The sequence below is a fragment of the Dermacentor andersoni genome, chromosome 10 (genome assembly GCF_023375885.2).
Source record: "Dermacentor andersoni chromosome 10, qqDerAnde1_hic_scaffold, whole genome shotgun sequence".
NCBI lineage: Eukaryota > Metazoa > Arthropoda > Arachnida > Ixodida > Ixodidae > Dermacentor > Dermacentor andersoni.
Window position 1 is genome coordinate 107,696,724 of NC_092823.1, and position 23,666 is coordinate 107,720,389.

At 43.9% G+C, this 23,666-nt stretch overlaps 1 protein-coding gene across 1 annotated transcript; it reads right to left on the reverse strand.

The window, feature by feature from the left end:
* Positions 1 to 1,133: 1,133 nt before the first annotated feature.
* On the reverse strand, positions 1,134 to 21,707 carry LOC126546078 (uncharacterized). The gene is made up of 6 exons (XM_050194165.2): positions 20,507 to 21,707; positions 15,479 to 15,913; positions 13,918 to 14,164; positions 6,163 to 6,228; positions 3,767 to 3,856; positions 1,134 to 1,391 (listed from the first exon to the last, which is right to left on the reverse strand). The coding sequence occupies exons 1-6, from the start codon at positions 20,854 to 20,856 to the stop codon at positions 1,326 to 1,328; spliced, it is 1,254 nt and encodes a 417-aa protein (XP_050050122.1). The 5' UTR covers positions 20,857 to 21,707; the 3' UTR covers positions 1,134 to 1,325.
* Between the last annotated feature and the right edge of the window lie 1,959 nt (positions 21,708 to 23,666).

Sequence of the window (23,666 nt, forward strand, 5' to 3'; positions counted from 1 at the left end):
AAATTAATGTTTTTTTTTTTTATCTTGACGAAAGCAAGTCTCTTTGTCGAAACAGTAGCTCCAAATAGATGTTTTTAGGGCCTCTGCATTCATCTTACTATAGATACTAGTCCTGCTTAGATTCGGATTGAGTGTAGTGCTAAGAACTTCACTCAAGAAACATTTAATTTCAGGTTAGTACACATTCTTGATAACCTCGCTACGCTGATCTACGCAGAAAGCTTCTTGTTAATGTCTTTGCTTGTTTTTATTTTGCTTTACTGCAGCCCGCAGTTAGATGGTATGTTGTCTCCTACCATCCGTGGCCTCTACGCCGTCTCCGGAGGTGTGAAACCTGACCTACACTTGAAGCGCCCGCGCGATAAGTTGCACCGCGCTTTACAAAAAGAACACTATTCAGGGGTAAAAGAATATGAGGCTGGCGCTTCATGGAATATTTGCTTTACCGAAAGTGTTGTCCTTTCGCTGCTCATGCTACAGCAGCACGCGACTTGTACCTCAGCTTTTTCAAGTTTAACAAGGCCGATGGTGCTTTAAAATTCGCCGACCGCTTGAATACTCGGGAGCACATTAAACGTTAAAAGCTTGCAGAATTAAAATGCCTTCACGGAACACACTGACATTCCTGGATTTCCTTTACTACAGCTTTCGAACTGGGGGATTCCAGAATAGGATAGCACTGTCGTTTATAAATAACAGCCACTTGGAAAAATAAATTGCCATAGAATACGTGCTTCCGATGAAATGCCCTTTCAGCAAACAAAGAAGTGTGTTCCCGGCTTTCGCATTGGTGATAGATGTCAGAATATTGTTGCATAGATCTTGCCATAGTGCGCTCTTAAAAGTTATTGTGTCAGTAACCTCTGCAGAAGCAAACAACAAGCGTACACACTACGTCATGAACCGTACTGAACCGTTGACGACTCCAGCTTTTGTAACTTATGCTAACTTCAACGTGTTTGTCTTGCTAATCACAATGCGGTTGAGGCAGTTCTTTGTTTTTGTGACACTCCAACAGAAGAATTATGGCAAGAATCCCTAACCGGTAATTTCTGCAATACCATCCTTAGGAACCAATCAACCGACCCGAGTTCAACTTATCTAAATAAACGCTCGCATCTACGCACCAAAATTCCGTCTTTATTTTTTATTAGAACCTCCAATGACAACGCAATTAGACACAACCGGAGCCACCATTAAAGTTGCGAGCAAAATACCTATTTCTTCTTCGTCTCATAGTGCAGAACAACGAATTCCTCTGAAAACCGTCCTGTGTACTTTTACATCACGTTGCTGCGACGACGGTTCTCGAATACATTGAACTATTATTTCTTGTAGCTTTGACTGGTCTGCACCAGGATTACGGTGTACGTAACCACTGACGCAGCCATCTGCGAAAAAAAGAGAAGCAAACAAGCAAATTTAGTGTTCTTAAGATACTATTATGTTGATTTGATCATCTGAAACTTCCAAATAAGCAGCATTATTTACATCTCTTTTTATTGTTACAGTTTGTTTTTGATGAGTTGCAATGAAGTTATGGTGAACCCGTAGCCGTGTGCAAGATTCACCAGAGCTGCGATGACAACGGTTCTTAGTATACTAATGCCCTATTCATAAAGCGCTTTGAATTTTTTTTTACCTCTCCCCCCCCCTCCCCATGCTAGGGCTTAAACAAGAAAACCGTACTAAGTATGCAATTTCAGAGTCAGCATGAATAAGCTGATGTGCAATGATCTGGACGAATAAAAAGTCCCTGCCAAAAGAATTTACAAAAATTCACAAAAAGCGCTTAAATGAAATTCTTCTGAAGAGCATATTTCACCAATCCTGATGCCGGGCATGTTATCAACATAGGCGTCCGGCCAATGGCCAAGAACACTTACGAATTCAACATTTTGCGCATTCGACCCCTGTCGCGTCAACTGTCATTATCACTCAAAAAGGTAATGTTGATTTTATAAAAAAAGAACAAGTGTCGTGATTCCGGGTTCAATTTAACATAGTCGAAATCACAACTACCGCTCAACGTTAAGCCCACGGTCTAAGTGTTTGATTTTCCTCGTTCTTGGGACGCACTGTTCCAGGGTAGTCCGGTCTGGCTGTACGGGTAGCAATATGTACGTCTGAGTGAAAGTCGACGCAAACGCTCAACTTAGTTATCGTGTGTCCTGCAAACTTGTGTTGCACAGCCAAGGAAGCGGCTTCCCACGTACCCACTCTAAGTGTTTGCACCTCTAAGAGTGCTGGTTTGTCCCACAGCTAACACCCTTACCCATAGGAGTATACCTCTAAACTTTTTCGTCATAATAAATCTGTCTTCCTCTCTTAAGAGCATGAGAATGATTACTGGACACGACAGAGAGCTCAAACTACACCAGCGATGAGACAAGCCGTAGTTTAAAACAAATATTTATGACCACCAGCTGCACACCGAAAATCTGACACGAGTTTCACAGCGAGATGTTCTTAAGTTTATCGCATGTACATTTTATGTCATCTGTCGCATGTATTTTCGTGTTCAATTGGCCACAAGAAATCCGCGAAAATATTACTTTTATCAACGCCATCAATGCATGAGCCACTGTTACCCCTTAAGAAATAAGGTTTAGGCTATGGAGACAGCTAGGCATCTTTTATGCACCCATAGTGTTAAGTCATTCCATGCGTAGGCCGCAGAATTTGTATTTCCTTCCTTTTTTACAAGACTCTCCTCGACGTCACCCTCGCCATTTGTACAGTCAATTTGCGATTTCACGTCTCTGCACTGGCAACTGCCAGATGCCTACTAGCTCCTTTAGGAATGAAATCAAATCACTCTTCATTTGCGTCGCGTTAGATACATACATTGGCACTTATTCAGAAGGTCGTCGCAAAGACATGGATGAACGAGAAGCTTTTGCAGTAGTAGTTAAGCGATTTTAAATAAGCACAAATAACTACTACAACACAGTTTAATGTAATTAGCTGCAACAACGTGAACACAGCAAAGAGAAACTACTAGCATGCAACATCAGAATATAAACGCAGTGCGCAGTGTCATAACAGTGAAAAATGAAAAACACCTAGTAAATTCTAACAGAGAAAAATTAATAGAGACCGTTTAGGAGTAAGGGTCAATTTTTAAAAAAGCTCTTTTATCAACGCCCTTTAACAGAATAATCGCTTAATGCCTAACGTTACGTTGAAAGGGGACAATTGCTGTCCCCCTTGACGGCAGCACAGAGCGACGAAGGAAACCATACGGGTTTCTCGGAGAGGAAGTTTCGCAGTTCAAAAAAATTATTCTTCATGGGGGTTCCAGCTTGGGTCCAACGACTTTTCGGGGAGGTTGCTCTATCATCTGAGCTAACCAGGAGGGTAGCAGACTACAGCCTAAGTTGACTGAGTTGTCGATCAATTTGACCTTGCGCTGCCATCTGGAAATCCCATGTGGATTTTCTTCGTAGCTTCCTGTTACATTTGGGTAGATGACACTTTCCCCTTCCACGAACATTCATCCAAATTGAGGGTCTCCGCAGAACTGATTTACCTTAATGGTGTGTCATTAAAGGAAAGCTAAGCTAAACAGACACGAACGAAACAGTATGATTGCCATAATTAGTGCGTACACATTGTGGCCAAATAATTTTTATTCGACGCGAACCCACTAAAGCTAAATTTTGACAAATGTGAGAAAAGTTCAACGGTGCATACTCCAAGAAATGCTGTTGCAAGAGGCGTAAATTTTCAAATAAGAACAACGAATACTAAAAACTATGCTTACGGATACAAGCAGCGACATCTTGAGCTGGAAGAAGTCCGCTCCTTTGAGACTCAGATCTTCCGGGTCTATTGAGTCGTGAAGTTGTTCGACCTGAAACAAAGCACACGGAAGACGCCACTTTTCAAAAGCTGCCGAAGAAGACTTCATGAAAACAAATAGAAAACAAAGATGCTCGTTCGGAAATTGCATTTACTACTTTGGGTTGAGTTAGCTTGTTACTAGTAATTTATATTTTACTACCTTGGTACATGCCACAATCTATGTATATCAGCGGCAAAGGCTGGTGCGGTAAAAGCTGCGTTGCGACAGATACACCAATGCCACAGCCCCATAGTGCACAAACGCGGCAGAAGGCAACGGCACTGCAATGGCCAGATAACATGATTTTGTTGCAGCGCAAGAGAGCAAAGACGTAGACGATATAGACGGGACGAGCGCTGTGCTGAGTATCCCGTCTACGTCTTCGTCCTTTCACGCTACAACAAAATTACGTTACCGTACAAGCTCGCCCAACTTTCGACCCTGTTGCAACATCCACATAGCAGGCTCCTTGAAATACAGAACAAGCAGAAAAAACATCGGAACACGTAGAAAAGAGTACGAAGAAGCAAAAGCAGCAGATTCAACCGCATGAGTCGAAGAAATGTACATGTGTAGTCTCACCTTTTACCGAGCGGAGGCGATAAGGTGACGAGTGATACCTGTAACTTTCGCAGCGTTTTACAGGAACACCCGCTGCTGAGTTCTTGATACGTTCTTAAATTTGAGGAGTGCCGTAAATGACACAACTAAGAATGGCGTTGGCACTAAAACGCACCCACGTTCCGCGACAGTGGAGACTTTTAGCCTGTCCGCTATTCCGGTAAACGGGAGCGGTTTGGGCGGATTGCCGGATTTGCGGGAGCGTAAACGTGAGCGGCCAGAGCGGTGCAGCCGCCTGGTGGCAGAGAGTTCAACCGGACAAACACAGCTAAAACTACAGTAACCCACTATATCCTGCTTCGCTACTCGTGCAAATTTTTGGCAGCGGCGTAATTGTGAACACGATTACACCACTGTCGAAAATGTAAACCTGCAGCTAAGCAGAATATAGTAATTAGCTTTGTGTTTGTGTGGTTGAGCTTTGCGCCACCAGCGGGCGCCACCAATCTGGCCGCTCACGTTTACGCCCCCGCTAAGCCGGAAAACCGCCCGCGCTTGCCCGAATACCGGACACGCTAAAGGTCTCTAATGAGCGCAAGCGCGGGCAAAAGTTGGGCGAAAGGTTGCGTTCAGACTAAGGTTTACGTCGGAGCTCATTTGAGTTTATACGTTCAAATGCATACAAAGGGCAGAAGCGCGCTCATTAGAAGACCGCCAAACAGAGCCGAATCGGGGTAGTGTGTTTAAGACAGAAAAATTAATTATAGGGGCAGTAAGACAATCAATTTTTGTTTAGAGCCTCGAGTTATTGCCAAATATCGGCGAAAAGCAGTAACTCGCTGAAAAAAACTAAATCACGAAGCTAACAAATCAATAGCTCTGCACTAAAAACGGATATTGCGGTTTTGTAAATTGTACATGCTAAATCATTCGAAGCAGGCAAATGGGATATATCAGTTTTAGGCTCACGTGAAATTGCTACACTTTACGGGGGGTAACATGCAGAATTTCTACTTTCGATTCAGAGGTATAACATAAAATGTTGAGTAACACTTGAATTTTATTCAATTTACATTTCTTAATTGGTACAGTTCTTACATTTGTGATATGTATTATTTCTATTGCTGAGTCATGGAGCCGTAAACATAATAGTTCAGCTCTCTTCAAAATTTTTTGCGTTGGAGCATTAAAAACAAACCGATGGCCTAAAAAAAGAGCAATTACGTGCCACAGTTTGCACACTTTACCTTTTTTTTTCAAACACAACAAACATCAATAAATTCCATACAGTTGATGAGGAGCGAAGCTGGTTCTCTATTCCGTAAATTCGCATAGGAACGGCTGAGCGACTGCTTAAGGTGAGATCATTAGGAAAGCACCAGTGCAACGACAAGCAACGATCATGCACTAATATAGAATGAAATTTGGACCGCGGGTATCTACATTAGCTGCCTCGCAATGCTTTATTTCACTATGACAGGTTTAGTATACAGCCATTCGCGTTCTTAGAGCAGTTTACAGGTTAAACACGCTTTACTAAGTGGCGGAGTATTGTCAAGTCCATACTTTCGCTGAGTAGACTAACCATCTCAAGTGCTACAATTGGGTGCCTTGTTGCACGGAATTGGTAGTTTCGTCTCTGCAAACAAAGACAACCCAAAAACGTAGTGCGGCACATACCACACATACAAAAAATAAGGCAACCAATGCGAAGATACAAGACGCCGGAAAATTTTGTCACATCCTATACTCACTTCGTTTCTGCAGTAGTCATCATCTATACGTCGAAGGCTTTTGCAGAAATCCTTCACTTCCTTAGCCTGAAAGTATAGGTGAAAATTTCATAAGGTCACTGTTTTCGCACCGATTCATGCATTCCTACACAGTAATGGAATGGATTTTCTTTCTTTTGTTTGTTAGTGCTCGTAAGTAATTTCATAACTGCCTTACGAGCTGGCTTTGAAATGTTTACTTCAATATTTTACTCGCAAGTTACATAAACCTTCGCAGCGGTTCAAATTTTGCGTACCTGCTAACCCGTCAAATGTAGATTCGTAAAAAATTCTGGGGACACGACACTGACTGGAACGAAGGGGGAGTGGGCACCCCGTGCAATATGACCGTTGATTTACCATTGATATATTGTTGGGCAATTGTTGAAACAACTGAGTTCAGCGAAATTTTAAAAGTAATTAAGTTCGCTCAACATTTGCACAACAATATTACCGTTGAGTGTTCTCAATAACATATTTATTGGGTAATATGTGTTGAGTTTGGAGTTGTTTCTTGTTGTGTAGCAGTTCAGTGCAGCATATAATAATTAGGACTCGCATATGAAGACATTCCAGATATTTAATGCGAAGCGTTCCAGCCTCATTTTTGTCGCTTTGCGGCCGGTAGGTTCTTCTTTCGCCTCGCTTTCATAAAAAGAAAATAATGTGTGACCGATGGGGTGGCATCGAACGTCGGCCGTCGAGACCGGTGCTCTACCCATTAGGCCACGAGCGCGCGCATACTTCTCTTGTTCGAAAGCCACTAAGTCCTGAAATGCTTGGAGCGTGCGCCGCGGGCCGCTTCCTCGTGCTGTTGCTACAGCTGGCGCTTTGACGCGCCTAACTCCGCGACCGCCCACTTTCGTAGCCGTTTTCGCTACGTAGAAACTGCGATGTTAGGTTAGCTTCATAATCGCCCAAGTTCATAACGATTTAACATTTCTTCGCCGGCGTACAAATGCCATTGTCGTTTTAACATAGACTTGATGACATAGCCAAGGGTACGATCCGAAATGAGCACGTTTCGGGGAGCAGAAAAATGCGAAATTCACTTGCAAACACGGTGACTACGCGCATGTGGAGTTCCCCAAAAGTAGACACGGCGGCAGCGCGGCCGGCGATAAGACAGGCGCGGACACGCGACGACGACGACACTACCTTGGAGCATCGGACGCGCTGTGGGAACCGTAGAATGTAAGCGCGCGCACGCTACAAACATACACGTGTGAGGTCTTCGAATTTCCTGGTACAGTCAGGTACATGTAACATATTTAAATAAGGCATGAGTGCCATTGGGACACATCTAAAAATATTATCACACGTGGTGGCTAATTTTGTTATGGGAGTGCTATGAGCACCAGCAATCTCATGTATAAGCTCAAGATTCATTAGGAAGACATGAGAAAGTCGGAAGAAAACTGCGCTGAAGCGCACTTCAGAAGGACATCTCATGCTCAGAATTCATCAAGAATTCAACAGAAAGACGGTGTCCAATATGTTTTTGAATGACATTAGGATTACATCAGAAAATTCCAAAGAAATTCATCACAAAGTTTAATGGCTGTGATGTCAAAACTCGTGAGACTTTCATGTGAAACTCTTCTCATTTTCTTAACGGCAGCCGCCGACGGGTTCGCCTTATCGCCTATCACCGCCAAGACTACCGCAGTAAGCATCTTTATCTAGCGTGGCGTGTTGCCGTCGAAGGCATACTGCACACTTTTAATAGGCGATAACCGAAACGCCTCACCATTCTCTGCTGCCTCTTTGAGCTGGACCGATCCGAATGTGCGTTGCTTACAGAAGCGAGAGCAGCGCCAATCGGCTCATTGTCGCCTAAAACTAAGCGCCGCAATCGAGCACCGTTTGCGCGACGAGGAATGACGCGTGCATGAAGCTAGCTCACTGCGCAGACACTGCCGCGCAAAACACGCAAGGGCGTCTACGTGACGTTCTGCACACAAATCGCGCGGGATGATTGGAGCCACGCCGGAGCGCATACTAAGCTTCAAAGAAGCGTTACAGGTTCTCACTTGTACAGGCACGCTCACGCTCGCATCGGTCTCGGCGTATCTTTAGGTCATTCCTGGTGCTGGACTTCTACCCAAAGATTCTATATCTGCTTGGTATCGTCTGTGCACTATCGCGTGGTCTTTGGTTCTGCGAGAGAGCCGGGAATATTTTTCCCCGCTGTCAAAGAAACTTCACTGCGCGTATCTTAGGTAACATTTGCTGTAGCAACCCATTTCTTCCTTTTCTCGACGGCACTGCAAAGAGTCGCAAATTTTTACTTGCCAGTATAGTGTGTACTACTATTTCGTGCGTAGTTACGTACAGGGTAGGGCAAATTCTTAATCCGCGTAATCTCATTTTTTGTCCGCAATCCCTTGTCACGGGTTACACATGCAGCAAATGCCCGGGTGCTATAGTGTTCTACGTCAAGAGCAGCTTGGCGTCGTGCAAGAGACGCGTTGATCTCTGTTGCCACTCTCCATCAAGGGGGATTTTTAACTATTTTTTTTTTTGCTGCTCTGTGGTGTAATAGCTGCCGCATGGACGCGGTGAAGGCTTACTTTCTATTTGCTCTCGCTTTTAGTCGTGAAGGATGGGCTACCTTTTGAGGGGAGGTATTTCTTTTCTTCTTGTGAGAATGTTTATCAGCCTAACCAAGTGACACATGCGTACTTAAACAGCAGTACAAACAGAGGAGGAAGAGGAAATAGGTAGGAGCACACACGATCGCAAGCTCAACTAAAAGTTTATCTTTGAAGACAACGATAATAAACGCACTGGTGAACTTGAAAAAGATAAAATGCCATGCATGGGTGGTAGAAACAGCCACGTGTGACAAGAAAAATATGGAAAGGTCATGCCATGTAGAATAAACGTCCGTCAAAAACGAAAACTTTCGGACAAACCTTTCGAAAAGCGAAAGATTTGTCCGACAAGTGATACTACCCAACGAGAAATACTCTTTTAAGAACTGCAACTTTTTCCCACTAAGCGCGACAGATAACTTGGTTATGCATTTGTTTCGTTTGTGATCAATAAATATTGCTTCCGTAACTCCTCTAGGGTTGCGGTATGGGGTAGAAAGAACGATTATTTCATCAAAAAGACCAGAACACAATAGTAATTAGGGAAATATTATATCTTGATCACGAAGAAAAATGCATAAGCAAAAATTTTGTGACCCTTAGTGGAAAAGAGTTGTTGCAGTATTTATCGTTAAGTATTGTCGCTTGCAGGACAAATCTTTCAGTTTCGTGTGTTTTTTGTTTGTTTTCGACGCACATGTTTATTCTGCAGGACATGTCTTTCCTTCCTGTTTGGTTGTGCCGGGCTGTTTCTGCGGCGCATCCATTGCTTTTTCTTTGTGAAGTCGGCCAGTGTGTTTAAAATCTTTGTCTTCACGTATAAACTTCCAGTTGAGTCAGCGTTCATGTGTGTTCCTACCTTAGTTCATCCTTTTCGTATCTGTTTGGGTCGTTTGTCAAATATGTATGCACACCAAATTGCCAAAGATTCCATAGAATTGATACATGAAGTTATTTGCGTTGATTATTTTTGGAAGAACGCTAATGGTCTCATCTTCCCTTTGTTTTTAACACTGATGTACATTTTTCTGCTTCAACTTCAAGGAGTCCCCTGAGGAAGCCAATAAGAGTAATGGTAACTTTATTTGTGTGTAAGATTTATAAATTTCATTCATTCAAGGCATGACATGTCACATGCCTCTTTGTAGGTTGCAAGCATTCGTAGTTTTTAAGCATACTAAGCTCTACTTTTCGGTTCTCATGACGCTGCTTTGTACTGTGCTGCATGCTCCAGGCACATGAACCTTTTTTATGCTGTAAGTGCATGTGTTCTTTTTATATATGTTGGACCAAAAATTGTGAGCTTAAATATGCATGTATATCACTTTCCTTGTATTTGTTTTTCAACATGGGTACTGTAGCTCCCTCCGTCTTTCAGTTACTGCTTTGTCCCAATTTTTATGCAACTTTTATGCAGTTTATGCAGCAAAATGCTGGTGCCATTTTAATAACATTTTGCCTGCGCAATTGAGGAAACTGGTGTTTCGTATATGCATTTAATAACGTTTTTCATTGTCTCACAAATCTGGCTGTCCAGTCATTAGAATCTTCTCTCATCCTTTATAATGTCTCTTTGTGGGCTACTTGATCCTGCAAGTGCAGGTGATCCTTTATTTGGCTGTTTGGAATTGTGTTAGTTCTGTGTTACTACCAATTTTTTGTGCTAAATAATTATTTTTTCACATCGTTCAAGGTATTAGCCTTGCCTTATATCTTTATTAACAGAGGTACCACTTAGTTGCTGGGTATAGTGAAAAAGGCCCCAAAAAGTGCTTTCATTAGCTTTGTGCATGTGCAGAAGAATTAACTGAAAATGACCTCACTAAATTGACGAAATGCCACCAGCAAACTCTTCTGTACCCCAAATTAACATAAATGGTGTGCAGTTAGTACTTGAATTGTGCCAGGGAGATAAGCGGCATTCAGTACACAGAAGCTTTACAAGTTTATTTCTGAAGAAAGCGAACCTGGCTCGTCCGAAACACATGATTCAGGTGTTCATCACAATGCCTGACAACTTTCTAAGTGTTATCTCGTCAATTAATAGCTAAGTTGAGGGATGTTATTTTATAAAATAATTGGGCAACATGAAAATATATACATCTCGAGGACAAAAAGCTCAAACAAACAGACAAGTCTACTTTGGTAGTTCATTAAATATTAATTGTGGTGAAAGACATGTGCTAAAGCTTGTATATATTTACGTGAAGTCATTTGTTTCCACTCTATTTGTTATTTTGCCTTCTCACGGGCAGCCGTAACTTTACCTGTGATGTGTTGGTGTGCGAAACACTTTAATGTAGCGTATTCAGATAACTTTTGCATATTCACACATGCAGGGCAGCTTCAAGAGTTCATGTGTTCAAAGTTATTTGTTACAAGGGTATGCTTAAGCCCTGCCTTTTAAGTCACTTTGCCTTCTAGTCATAAACTTGTCACAAGTGAAGACCACAATGATTGTTCTGATTGAATTAAAATGTATAGTTCTTTCAGATGTATTTACATTGTTAAGCGTGCTGTAGATACTAGATTATGTCTCCAGATTCCATGCAGTTGGGCCTTATGCACTGTAATAATGTTTCGTGTGCATGCATCTGTAGTGTAAATAAAGGTATTTCAAATTTATCAATCTCTCCTTTGCTTTTGTTTGTGTTAGGAAAGGTTGTGAGCAGGCACCGGGGCATGAAAGTGTGCATAGCAAAGCAATTTCAATATATGAATAAAAATCCAGTAGCCCAACGAAATATCAATCATATTTCAGTGGCGAGTTTTGAAATCTCAATGCCATCTCAACTGGGCCGCAATGTACTTTTCATGTTGTGGCAATAACTCAACAACAGGTCAACAGAACTACCACAACGTCATTTCAATGTAGCATCAATGGTAACCCAACAAAAATTCAACCAAACTAACACAATGAGGTGTCTAAGCATAATGGACTTTCAATGGTAACTTAACAATTATTCACCATTGAGACACGCAATGATATATGAATTAAATTTCAGTGGCCAATATTCAAGAGCCCTCAACACTCAACCCAATAACTCTGCAACAAACTCTCCATGACTCCTCAATACAAAACTCGACATTTACCAATTATATTTCAATGCCTCCTCAATAATTTTTTGTAAGGGGGAGGTCTTGCAGCACATAATATCTATGAGATATATACGCATTTTGATAACCTGAATTTACCTTCAAACCCAATACATAAGCTACAGCAAATTTACGATAGCTAGCCGAAACCTTACGCGTAACACATTGCGTTTAGGAACCAATAACTTTTTCAACAACTTTGTTGTTGCAAATTTCACCTGCTTCAGGAACTTCTCTGCATAAACTTGGTTGAAGAAAGGTACCTTCTTTAGCATAGTTTCCCGAAGCCAAACTCTCAAGAGAAGGTTCGAGTACCTTTTTCAGAAACAGAATTTAGATTTCGTTAAATTTAACGCAACTTTCGTAAAATCGCAACACGAGTCGAAATTCATAAACTTCACAAAAGTTTTGAGTTTACCATTGTATGACTTTAGGAAGAATGTTCATTTAAGGAAACGGCTTCCTTAGCTAAAAGGCAAACGGTCGCGTCACAAACGACTTTTCGTTTGCAAATGACGGTTTTTACTCCTTCTTTACTTTTTGCCTTCAAGAAAAGCATAAAGCAGGACATGAAGACTAACACGCTGGAAATTGTTACATTTTTCGTGGAAAAACTGGTCATTAATAACTGAAGAGCCCTACTTTAGAGAAAGGCAAATCTTCCACATGCTTCAGGCCTGGATCTATAACACAAAAACTACTTGAACCTGAGTCTGCTCATATTCAAGGCAGCATACTGGAACATTCGAGTAGTTTTCGATTACTAAATAAAACCTGATCCAAACAGAAATTCTTGCTAATTGGCAGTCAACCTCTCAGAACAGTACAAGAACGCGTTTACCTAAGATGAACAGTCACAGGTAGTGGGAATGAAACCAATCACGATTAAAAATACGACGTATTGCATTTGGCAAGTACTTTTTAGTAGTCACCAACATGTTACCAATATCCGTCAAAAAGGAAATAAATACATAATCGCTGCAATATGTCAGCAAGATAACCAGCCGGTTGAAATTCAGAGGATAAAAAAATAATTTTTAAGGGAATCCAAGGTCTGCGGAACCAACGCTGCCACGAAAAATGATAAGCGTTTAACGTCAAAAGATTGGAAGCTAGCAGCATGAGTGAGAAAGCAAGCGTGGGTAGCTGAGGTTCTGAATGAAAAAAGGAACTCGAGTTCAACAGTTCAAGCTGTGCAGCGAATACACACTTTACATCATAACCTACCTATTCAAAAATATTGTTTCCCAGTCTTTTGTTTTATAGGGAACTACCGTCTTGTAGGGTAATCCTCAGAATGGCTACGGCCGGCTACACAATATGAGGAACAACATCTGCATATACCCTATAATGAACTGTTTAAGAAAAGGAAAGGTTATCGGACTACTTGGAGTCACGATCGAGATTAGGAAGTTTCTAGGCAAAGGATGGAGTTAGCTAGCGCAACACAATGGTAACTGAAGATCGCTGCGAGATGGCCTTGTCCAGTAACGGAGCTGAATAAAGCAGAGCCAAGATGAAGTTTGTTCGTTCGCTCATTCTACAGTAAGCTGCTTATAACTCTCATGATGGTGATGATTAAACAAAACGGCCTAGGCACATGTCGGTTAAAATATCTAAATCCCTCTGTGGCTTTCACAGCTATCATTATTAGACGGGTTTTGAATATACACATGACGCAGAGATAGGGAAAATAAAGGAAGAAGCAGGCTGGCAACTGCCACCGAAAGAGGCAGGACGCCTGCTTACTCTTTAGAATTGAAAGAACAGAAAGAGAAGTTGAAGATGAAAGGAGAAACCTACAAAGGAGAGAAAGAACAACATGACAGACCATCAAGAGTAAATTATAAAACAAAGAGAGAAAGTGCGGCAGTAGGAACAAAGGAAAATCGCCTCAAGTCGCATTGACGACAGCAGAATACAAAAACAAAGATCGCTATCCACCCAAAAATAAAAATGTTACAAACTGGAAGCCAAGACAGTTTTTTGTATCATGTAACCGATTTGATTACTAATGCATTCGTTTCGCAGCTCTCGAGCTTACCGCGTTCACCAGGGACTGGCTCGCCAAGGTCAGCGTCACAAATTCATACCACGTCCAAGTGCCGAAAAGCAAGACGCTGTAGTGCTGCTCCATCAGCGCGCCCTCTCTGCAAATCTCGTAGACTCCGGTGCACGGTATGAGCAAGGCGCAGGAGGAGGACACGATCAGGGCCACCTGCCAGACTTCGTTGACCTCATTTTTCAGCTGACCTATCCGGAACACGTTCAGCCTCACGGTCTCTACGCACCTGAACATTTAATGAAAGAAAGAAACGTCAAATTGAATAACAGCGCTGAATGATTATTCTGATTATTTTTGAGTTTGGTTTACAGATTGCACTCAATAACTTCATCACTTTGTCATTTTTGTGCCATCTTCAGATTGACAGTCGATAGCAACGTTAGCTTACTTATTGTCCGAAATTTGTTTTTGAAATGAGAAACATCATGTCAGTCCAGGATAAAAAAATTCACGCTGCGGTTACGCATGTGCAACACCATAGTTTAAAAGTTAGCTGTAGACGGCTAGGCGTTTTCTGTAAAAGGGGCAAGACGTGCGTTCGTGGAACGCACGTCTTGAGAACAGCACGATACCACTGCGCAAGCGCTCGGTCACGTGACTATTTTTTTTCACATTTCGCGGGCTCTCTTTTGCAACCAGGAAAGAAGGACTACATGACACGTACCGGGCAGGATACTCGATTGGTAGTCTCTGAAGGTGCTCTACGAATCTGCGTATGATACTCGAGGTCCTCAGCCAATAAATAAAAGGTTGGGTGATTGAAATTAATTAGTGAGGAATGTGGAAAACAAAAAATTCCCTGAGGTACTATAGGCTATTGCGAATAGTATGTGCGCGATTCAATTCGCTTCCAACGCGCCCTTCAATCTTAAATTCTTGGCTCAAGTTGCGTGGGACACTCGGTATACCCTTGAATATTGATCCAACAATGTAACGCCAGCAAGCGAACCTTTGTTCTACGTAATGAAACATCAGCGGACACATAAAACCTGCATATACAATGTCGGCTCACAGTTACCTCTAAAACACGCAGATCTATAATGAGATAGCGTATGACACGGGACGGCTTATTCAATTTTTCATTATGTGTTGTCGTTAATTGTGGCCTACACTTGGGCGATTCGGTATGCCTCACTGGGCATGTGCTCCTTCACGATTAATCTTCCAAAATTGTTATGTGCGACTGTGGCGCATGGAGTCTTAAATCTATAATAATATGTGTCGCACTTCTCTGTGCAGATACTTCCCCTCAACATTATTCCCTTGACAGCCAACACGCACTGTCATCCATCATGCTCCTGAGACAGACGGCGAACATATGAAGCCTACGAGGCCGCGCACGTGTAACCAGTAACTGCTGCTGCAACTACTGCTACCCGCTAACTCAAACACGATTCGCGTCATTTAGGTTCCAACATGGCGTTGGGTCTTCATAGCTGTCGACTGCTTCTTCCCACCGCCCCTGCAGTGCTACCAATCTCGTGCAGGTATGAGACAGCAAAGACGTAAGATAAAACTGTTCCTGTCAAAGATCACCTACCTGGAGATGTCGTCGTGTAGCAACGGCTGAGCTCCTTTCAAGCTGAAGCAAACTTTCAGCGCACGTAGCTGGCTCCTCATGTATTCTGCCAGCACTTCGCACGAGGTCTTCAAGGTGACGATGCAGACACTGTCATAGACGAAGTAAAGGGTGGCAGTTGCGAGGAGCCTCAACCAGATGTATGTCACCGTAAGGGGGCTTTTCCCAGAGTAACTGGACAGCTTGTACGGAGGCTGCTTGGGAAGAGTCATGGTGGATGCCGTGCATACAACGATACACAGGCAGGCTCGCAAGATATCCGACCAAAAGAAACGCTTAGCTGCAATGCGGTACCACGAGGCCATTCCGATGTGTTTTTCGAAGGCCAGTGCTCGGGAGTAGAAGGAGGCCATCTTTGAAGCGCCTAGGGACATGCAGAGGTAGTTGACGACCATCCTGAAAGTCATGACGGCGTGTTTTCAGTTTCTGTCCTCAATTTCGCGGCTTGTCAACAAGTTGGTTAGAGGAAGGTAACGTTTCAATAAAAAAAGGTCCCTCCCGTTTCCGCTATCTTTCGAACAGTAACCAAACTCACAAAAAGGAAGTGGTACTAATCACTGAAGTATTAACGAGTCAAAATTTTTGAAAACTATAAGGCAGAAATAATAGATTTTAATTAACATATAGTCTAATAGACAAAACAATCAAAACACTATACTACATAACAGTATATATAATCTAAATATATAAATATGTTTGTAATGATATCCAAAATAGCATGTCGTTCTTATTTTCGTACGTTTGCCGAGTTGGCTATCTCCAGTAGAATACCAGGTGATCGTTTCTAAGTATTGCGGATTTTTTAAAAGTCGCCTGTTGTACATAAGATGATTCTACTCACTGAGTTGCATTATTGAGAAAAGCGTAGATTACGTACACAAGTAATCGAAACACGTACAACACAACTAATCTACAAATATTCCGTAAATACCTTCTTAATGTATTTGCATCAAATATTGGAATTTACGGATTTTAGCTAATGAGTTTGCAAGCCGTATCCACTTGGAATGAATTTATAGAATGCCACCAGTTCGGAAATATGTGCCATTAAACTCGCTGTAAAAATGCGCTGTTTTGTCACTAACATTTTTAACAAAACGCTTTTTATGCATTGCACCACAAAAGTAACTTCCACGCTAATTTGTTTCGTCCTACAGATTAGGAAATAATATCTCGAGTCTAATAACATCTTGTAGATTTATTTCGTTTGGATACGGCTTGCAAACTGACTGGCTAAAATTCTTAAATTGCAATGTGTGCCGTAATGTAATTACGGAACATGTCAAGTAGCGATCATTTGTATGTGAGTTGAACATATTTTCGATTTCTCGTGCTAGTAATGCCCACCTCTTCTAATAATCCAGCTCAAAGACAAGAATCATGCTATCTGCCACGGGTGATCTTTAAAAATCCTGGAAAACCGAAAAATGATGACCTCGTATACTGACTGCCGTCCGGACAGGTTGACTATGAAAATAGAAGAGTTTCAATCAATACCAAGTTATGGGCATATAGCAGGACTGTTCTACGCATTTTAGTTTCTTCGTAGCAATTAAATATCAGAAGGCCCGTGCACTCCTTGTGAATTGTAGAAAGATGGAGCTTTGAGTTAACTGCATTGTTTAATACCTTTATTATTCTAGCTGATTCAGTGCACTTTAATGGCAGTTAAAAGAGTCAAAATACATTTGTAACTTTCCAATCTCTAGAAATTGCCAAATCTTTCACTCACTTAAGCAATACAGTTGCAAATACAAAGCGGTATAGTCGACTGAACAAAATTTATAGACGTACTGTGCTTGCACCAATTGTCTTTTAATGTAGTGAATGGAATAAAGAAAAATCTTTTTTTCTCACGTGTGTTCTTATCACAGAGCGAAAAGAGTACCTATGCAGGTGAAATTTTCCAGGAACACCCTTTTAACTTCACTACATTTGACGCGCAAGCGTAACTGTTTAGCTCTTGAAATTGTCGGTATCTGTCTGAAGTCGCGAAGCAAGCGAACAAGGAAGGCGCCTGGAGGTGAATAATATCGCGAGCCGGAGCAAGTACCGAAGAAGCGCGAGCACACTAAAACCCCTTAAACTTCGTAGAGTAGTGACACTCTCGTCCTCCGCCTTCCCTCCTCCTCGTTTCCCCTCTTTTTCACACTCCCTCCTCGACCGTGGCGCCTCCTACACTGCTCGAGCGTAGCAACGGCGCCAACATGCGCTCCTCGCCACTCCGTAGACGCTTCTCGAGCAAAAATGGCGCTGATGCACGGCGCGAAGGCCCACGTGATGCTATTAGGCCAATAGCGACGCGGTGTCGGCCTCGGTCAGAGCGTGCGAGGAGGAGGCGGCATTCTTCAAAGCGTGGCACTACTTTACGAAGTTCGAGGGGCTTTAGGGCACACTGCAAAGTAGCGCCACCTAGAGGAAAGTGTAGGCAATGATGAGCGAAGAAGGGAAGGGTGAACGAAGTGAAGCGTCGCGGAGGAAGAAGGTAGGCAGAGGCGCGCCGGGTTGCGTATTTAACAGATACAGCGGGGCGTGGCACCTGTAGAGACGACGGACGTTCGCGCGCATGCGCGAGTAACAGCGGGTGCGAGAGAGCGATTGTGGGGACTTTTACTCTGCCTAGGCACTAGGGAGGAGGTTTCTTAGCGCGTGTTGTATGCGCTTGTCCCTAGGCGTGCCGGCAGAAGTCGCCGGGCGTGGTAGTGCTGAACTTAGCATCGCAAGTTGGCGGCTGGACGTAATTATATTTATTCAATCGAGTTTTTACTAATGAAAAAACGTGTCATTATTTCGCATTGTTGGCGGCGCCTCCAGGACACCAAAGCGGCAACGGGGACATCAAAGCTGGAACCCGGACTGGTCCGTGGGTTAGGGCTCGCCGAGGCATGCGCGTGCCAGGGGAGTATAAGCAGCTCTGTCCGCTCTCGCGGACAACCAATTTTTTATGCAAACACCCTCTGGCACGCTTCGGCCTCCGCGGCCCCAACCCATGGGCCGCCCTGCTTCCAGCTTTGATGCCCCCGCTACCGCTTGGGTGCCCCGGAGATCCTGCGCCGCCTGCTTTAATAGAACATCAGGTGCTCTCCTGAGACCTCCGTTTGCCGGTTACATGTGTCCTCCTGGAGCAGTGCATGTAAAAAATGCAATCTATCGTCGCGACCTAAAAAGCGACCCGCGACTTATACAACACCAGTCAGAACCTTGCCCCTTCAGACACAGCGATCACCGAATGGGGCGTCCGTGCCCACTGCCTCACCGCGCGGGCGGCCAGCGGCGGAGCGTAAACAAACTGGACCGCACTCCGCAATGCCGGCATGCCCAGGGGACAAACTTCCTCTGCTGTGTCTAGGCAGACTCACATATTCAAGGAGCAAAGGCCCCCAGATTTTTCTCTCTCGCACCCGCCCTTACTCGCGCCTGCACAGAAACGGCGAACGCCGTGAAAAGCGCCACCCCCAGCTGTACCTACAAGCAATTGTAGAAACGCCGCCGGCGTGGACTCCTCTGGCAGTTGCTACAAATATTGTTTGCGATGCAGAGATACTGGGATAACATCGTCCTCGCTCGCCGTACGCCGTATGTACGGGTGAAAGCATGCGACGGCGAGCCGACGATGGCGGCTCAATCCTGCGTGCGCAAGGCGGGAGCGTGCTGTATTCCGTGGCGCATGACACCGGGGGATGGGAGGAAGGGGTTACACTTCGGCCGCGCGCGGTCGCACGCGCTTTGTGTTGAAAGCGATCTGCTTTGGGGACACAGTCTGTGGGGGCCCATGGCTCGCAGCTTTGCGTGCGCAGTGTTCTCACCCCTCATTTGCGTTGAAGCGTCACTTCGCTCGCTGCTGCTGCCGCGATTCCTCATGCCTGCGTTTTAACAGCGAGTGTTCGTGGTCATCGAATGTGAAGTGTTCATGCTTGCCTGTGCGCGCTGACAACGTGCTAGTTAATTTAGTTAATAAACGAATGTTTACAAAGGGGCGTTCTACTCCGGTGGTTGTGGTGCATGGGGCGGCCGCGCGAGCCCTGTCTTAAATACGACCTGCGATGCGGATAGCGTAGGCGTTTAGGTGCACCGAGGACCGATAGCGACGTGTGCGCTATAGCATCCATACGCTTGCGCGTCACCTGCATTCACGAAGTGAAACGTCACTGTAAATAATTTGTGGTATGTATGGCAAATGTCATAGCATTGCACATGACATTAAATGTATGAAATTACCTGCCGTAATTGCGGATGCGATGAAACTATAGAGCACATAGTGTTTCACGGCTCACGCTTCAAATTTTAACCATGTCCTTTGCATACAAGCCTCAGCCGCATGCACATGAACGGGCATTCTAAGCTGCAACGACCGTTGGACCTTGTACGAAGAGCCATGTTCTGTACACAAGGTGAATAAAGTTATAATGCGCTTTTTGGTGGTAACTGTACTCCACGGAATGCTTGCGATTATACGGGAGTGAATATTGTAGAAACAGCTTGCAGTTTCCTGTCTGCAACGTGAAGAACACTTTCTTCAAAAGCCAAGTACGCCTCAGCGAATAGTTCCGAGGTATTCAAGTGGCACGCCTGTATCAGCCTGTAATAATGGTTCGCTCAGCTTCCAGAGAAGAGTGCTATGACATCTGAATTCCCAAAAAAATTATGGATGCGAGAAGCTCACGAAATATTTTGACTACTTGTGCCCACACTTGTGCAGTCGGCTTTGTTTTCAAAATGCTTCTTTTTGTCACCATTTGTTTTCTTGGAGCTTCAGCAACAGTGTGGAATAAACTACTAAAACTGACTCATTTACTTGCCTTCATTTCTTTTCAGTAATGAAGAAGTTAACCAGACACACGTTTTCAATAAACCGAAACTTGAAAGATGGTGCTCGTATAGTCCCTACTTTCTCCTCAGCTCCGCCTTTTTTTTTTCTTGTTCGTACGCCATAACGGGTGGTTATTTCTTTTTTTCCATATCGCCCTTTACTCCGTCATTGTTCCATACCTGAACAGCAGAACAATGTTCATGAAGACGCGTAGCATGCTGGTGAGAATTTCGCCATGTCCGCTCGCTTGGTTAGCCTTGTCGGCGATCAACTCCACTTCCAGCCAGATCAGGAACGTGATGACAGCGCAGCTGTACAGTGTGTACACGCTTTTCCACACGACTCTAGGTGCCGCCTGGATCTTCGCGCCGAGCAGGCCGCTGATGAAGAAACAGCCGCACAGGCGACACAGACACCCGTGGAACCGAAAGCTTCGGGCAATCAGTGACGGCACGCTCTGGTCGCCGTGTCCCCGGTATACCTGGATGTCGTTGCGGGCTACCTGTCCCTTCTTCCCTCTTAAGGACATCTTCAATGTGCCGACCTGTATTCGGAAGAACTGAAAGGTGGGCGAGTTGGCACCTGGTTCTTTCTCAATTCAAGCAATCAGCAAGATAAAGTGGAAGCTTTGGCGAGTTGGTGATTCAATATCGACATGTTTGCACAGCGCAAGAGACGAGGATTGAAGGATTATTGTGTTCTTCCTTGGGTCCTCGTCTTTTGTGCTGTGCACACATGTCGATATTCAACAACGTTCTTTTTGATGTTTTACTTTTTTAATTCCCTAGTTTTTTTTTTTTACATTTATGCTTTGCCATGATACTTTTTCGGTCTATGTGTGTATGTATGGGGGACGGATGTGATGGCGTGGAAGATCTGTATGTGCCCGTATTTTATTTTCCGTGTATACCTTCCGACACATGCTGTTGTAGTTTCTCTCATGTCGCTTTTTTTTTTTTACAGCGAAGCTGTTTATGCGGACCCTGTGCCGTAATTGTCGAACTTCGCTAAAAAGGGGCCACGTGGCCTAGCGGGAGAGGAAAAGAAGACATCTACAGAGGGAAAGGGGTTAAGGTGACCCTTTTCAGCCTGGGAGAATGCGTATGAATCTCCTGCGCGAATTTTGTGTGGTTGTCGCATGATGCATTTTCGGCGATCGAACGAGATCGGCATCGACTTTATCGACGATCGATTCCACCATGCCGCGAAAGAAACAAATGTTATACTGGTGGTTTGCGGCCAACGAACAGTGCCCAGCGATTGAAACGCCCTACTAGGAGCGCCTGGCTGCCGGTACTTCTTGCACCAGCAAGAATTGCTGGCAGCCACGTCGATCCTAAAACCAATCCATCCAATCGTCAAAACTATTACGGCACCCACATCTCCGCTGGTGAGCCTTGCGCCTGATATACGCAGCTTCGGATTAGTTAAAAAATCAAATTATGGGATTTTACGTGCCAAAACCACTTTCTGATTATGAGGCACGCCGTAGTGGAGGACTCCGGAAATTTCGACCACCTGGGGTTCTTTAACGTGCACCTAAATCTAAGTACACGGGTGTTTTCGCATTTCGCCCCCATCGAAATGCGGCCGCCGTGGCCGGGATTCGATCCCGCGACCTCGTGCTCAGCAGCCTAACACCATAGCCACTGAGCAACCACGGCGGGTAGAGGTCAGAGATTCCGCAAAATAAAGCACTCCTAAATCGTGCTCACCACGCGAAGCACGCAAAAGCGAAAATGAGGTCAAATAATGGTTAAACAATAGATTTGTATACAATATAGACTGCTTGCGAAGCTTGACTTGCATGGTGCAACACTCGGGGTAACTAACACAGCTTCGCTGTTCGACCATCTTCACGAACTGGAAAGGGAGGTGAATATTTTTTTTTTGGTCAAGTGCACTTTATGATGTCATATTTCCGCCAACTGGTACTTGCCCTTCTCTTCTACAAAGATGTAATGCTTTGAAGGTACAATGAAGGAATATTTAAATTATGTGGGTTACGCGAAACACAGGGGTTTATTCTTCAGGTTACGCGAACGTTGCATCCATGCATGAAGGCTGTAGCTCCATCGTTGCTGGAATGTCGCGCGGCATTTCCAGTGGTTGCCCTTAAAAGATACATTTGGCTTTCGCCATTGCTAAAGTATTAGCGCCCTTAGAATTCTCTTTATTTCTTTGTTTGTTAGCTTCTTTGATCTTTTTCTTCAAGAGGGAAGTTCGCAACGTACTACAACTTTTTATGGCGTTGCTACTTTTACGTTTCAGTTGCGGAAAAAGCTTGCATCTGTCCGAAAATTAACGTCCTATCCAAAAGGTAATGCACACCTAGCTTCCCGAATGGGTGAGGTCATGGCACTTTGTACTCGTGCTCAATCTAACGTGCTACTGGAGTTAGCAATGGTCATTACACATATATTAGGAGACTAACAGTTACTTCTGAACTCCTTGTTCATGTGCATTGCGTCGTTTTGAGGTGAGAAGAACAAGATAAACCGCGAAGGGCTTCATTTTGTTGTTACAACCCCGTGAAGTCTACACGCATCGAAGTTTGCTAGACTCCATGTGTAATGAAGTGGTTTGAATTGCCATGTAAATATAACAAGAGAATGAAAGTGGGCTAAAAGAAAACTTGCCGCAAGTTGGAGCCTCACTCATCTTCTGCACGAAGCGAGCGTGTGTCTACCACCGAACTACCCCGGCGACCGCCCACTCAACCGCTGTATTATTGGTCCTCCTATGATTTGCATATCTAAATTAAAAAGAGGATTTTACTGCTCGCATGCATTTCTTGACTTCAATGTCTGCTGGCTTCGCGTGTCATTTGCTCAAGTCGCCACTTCTCGCGTATTTATTACGCTGCGTTTTCTTCTCGTAGGAAGCACGTACGTACGCTGTACACACTGCACAGCACCCAGAGAATTCGTTAGAATGGCCGACCTCCCTTTCGTTGCAGCCTACCCTATTGAAACGTTCCGTATGTCATGCCGATAATTCCGTAGGTTTCCGCATAGCTTTTACAGAATCAGTGTGGATTCCGTACGAGTTCCATATCTCATACTGCGCGTTGATGTTCGCACGTACTGCATGATCATCACCGTTGTATGAACAAAACGCACTGGGTGCTTAAATACACAATTGCTCACCATGTGCCTACCGCATTTTACTTTGCTATGGCATGCGTATTTCTCTCATGCATCTGTTTTTTTTATGTTTACAATTTCTCACCGAGTCTCCTCTGCTCTAGAGTTAGTAGGCTTCACGTGTCTTTCCAAACCAGCTGCTGTCACAGCCAAACCTTGTCTCATTTTAGGACAATATAAACTCGATGCTGCT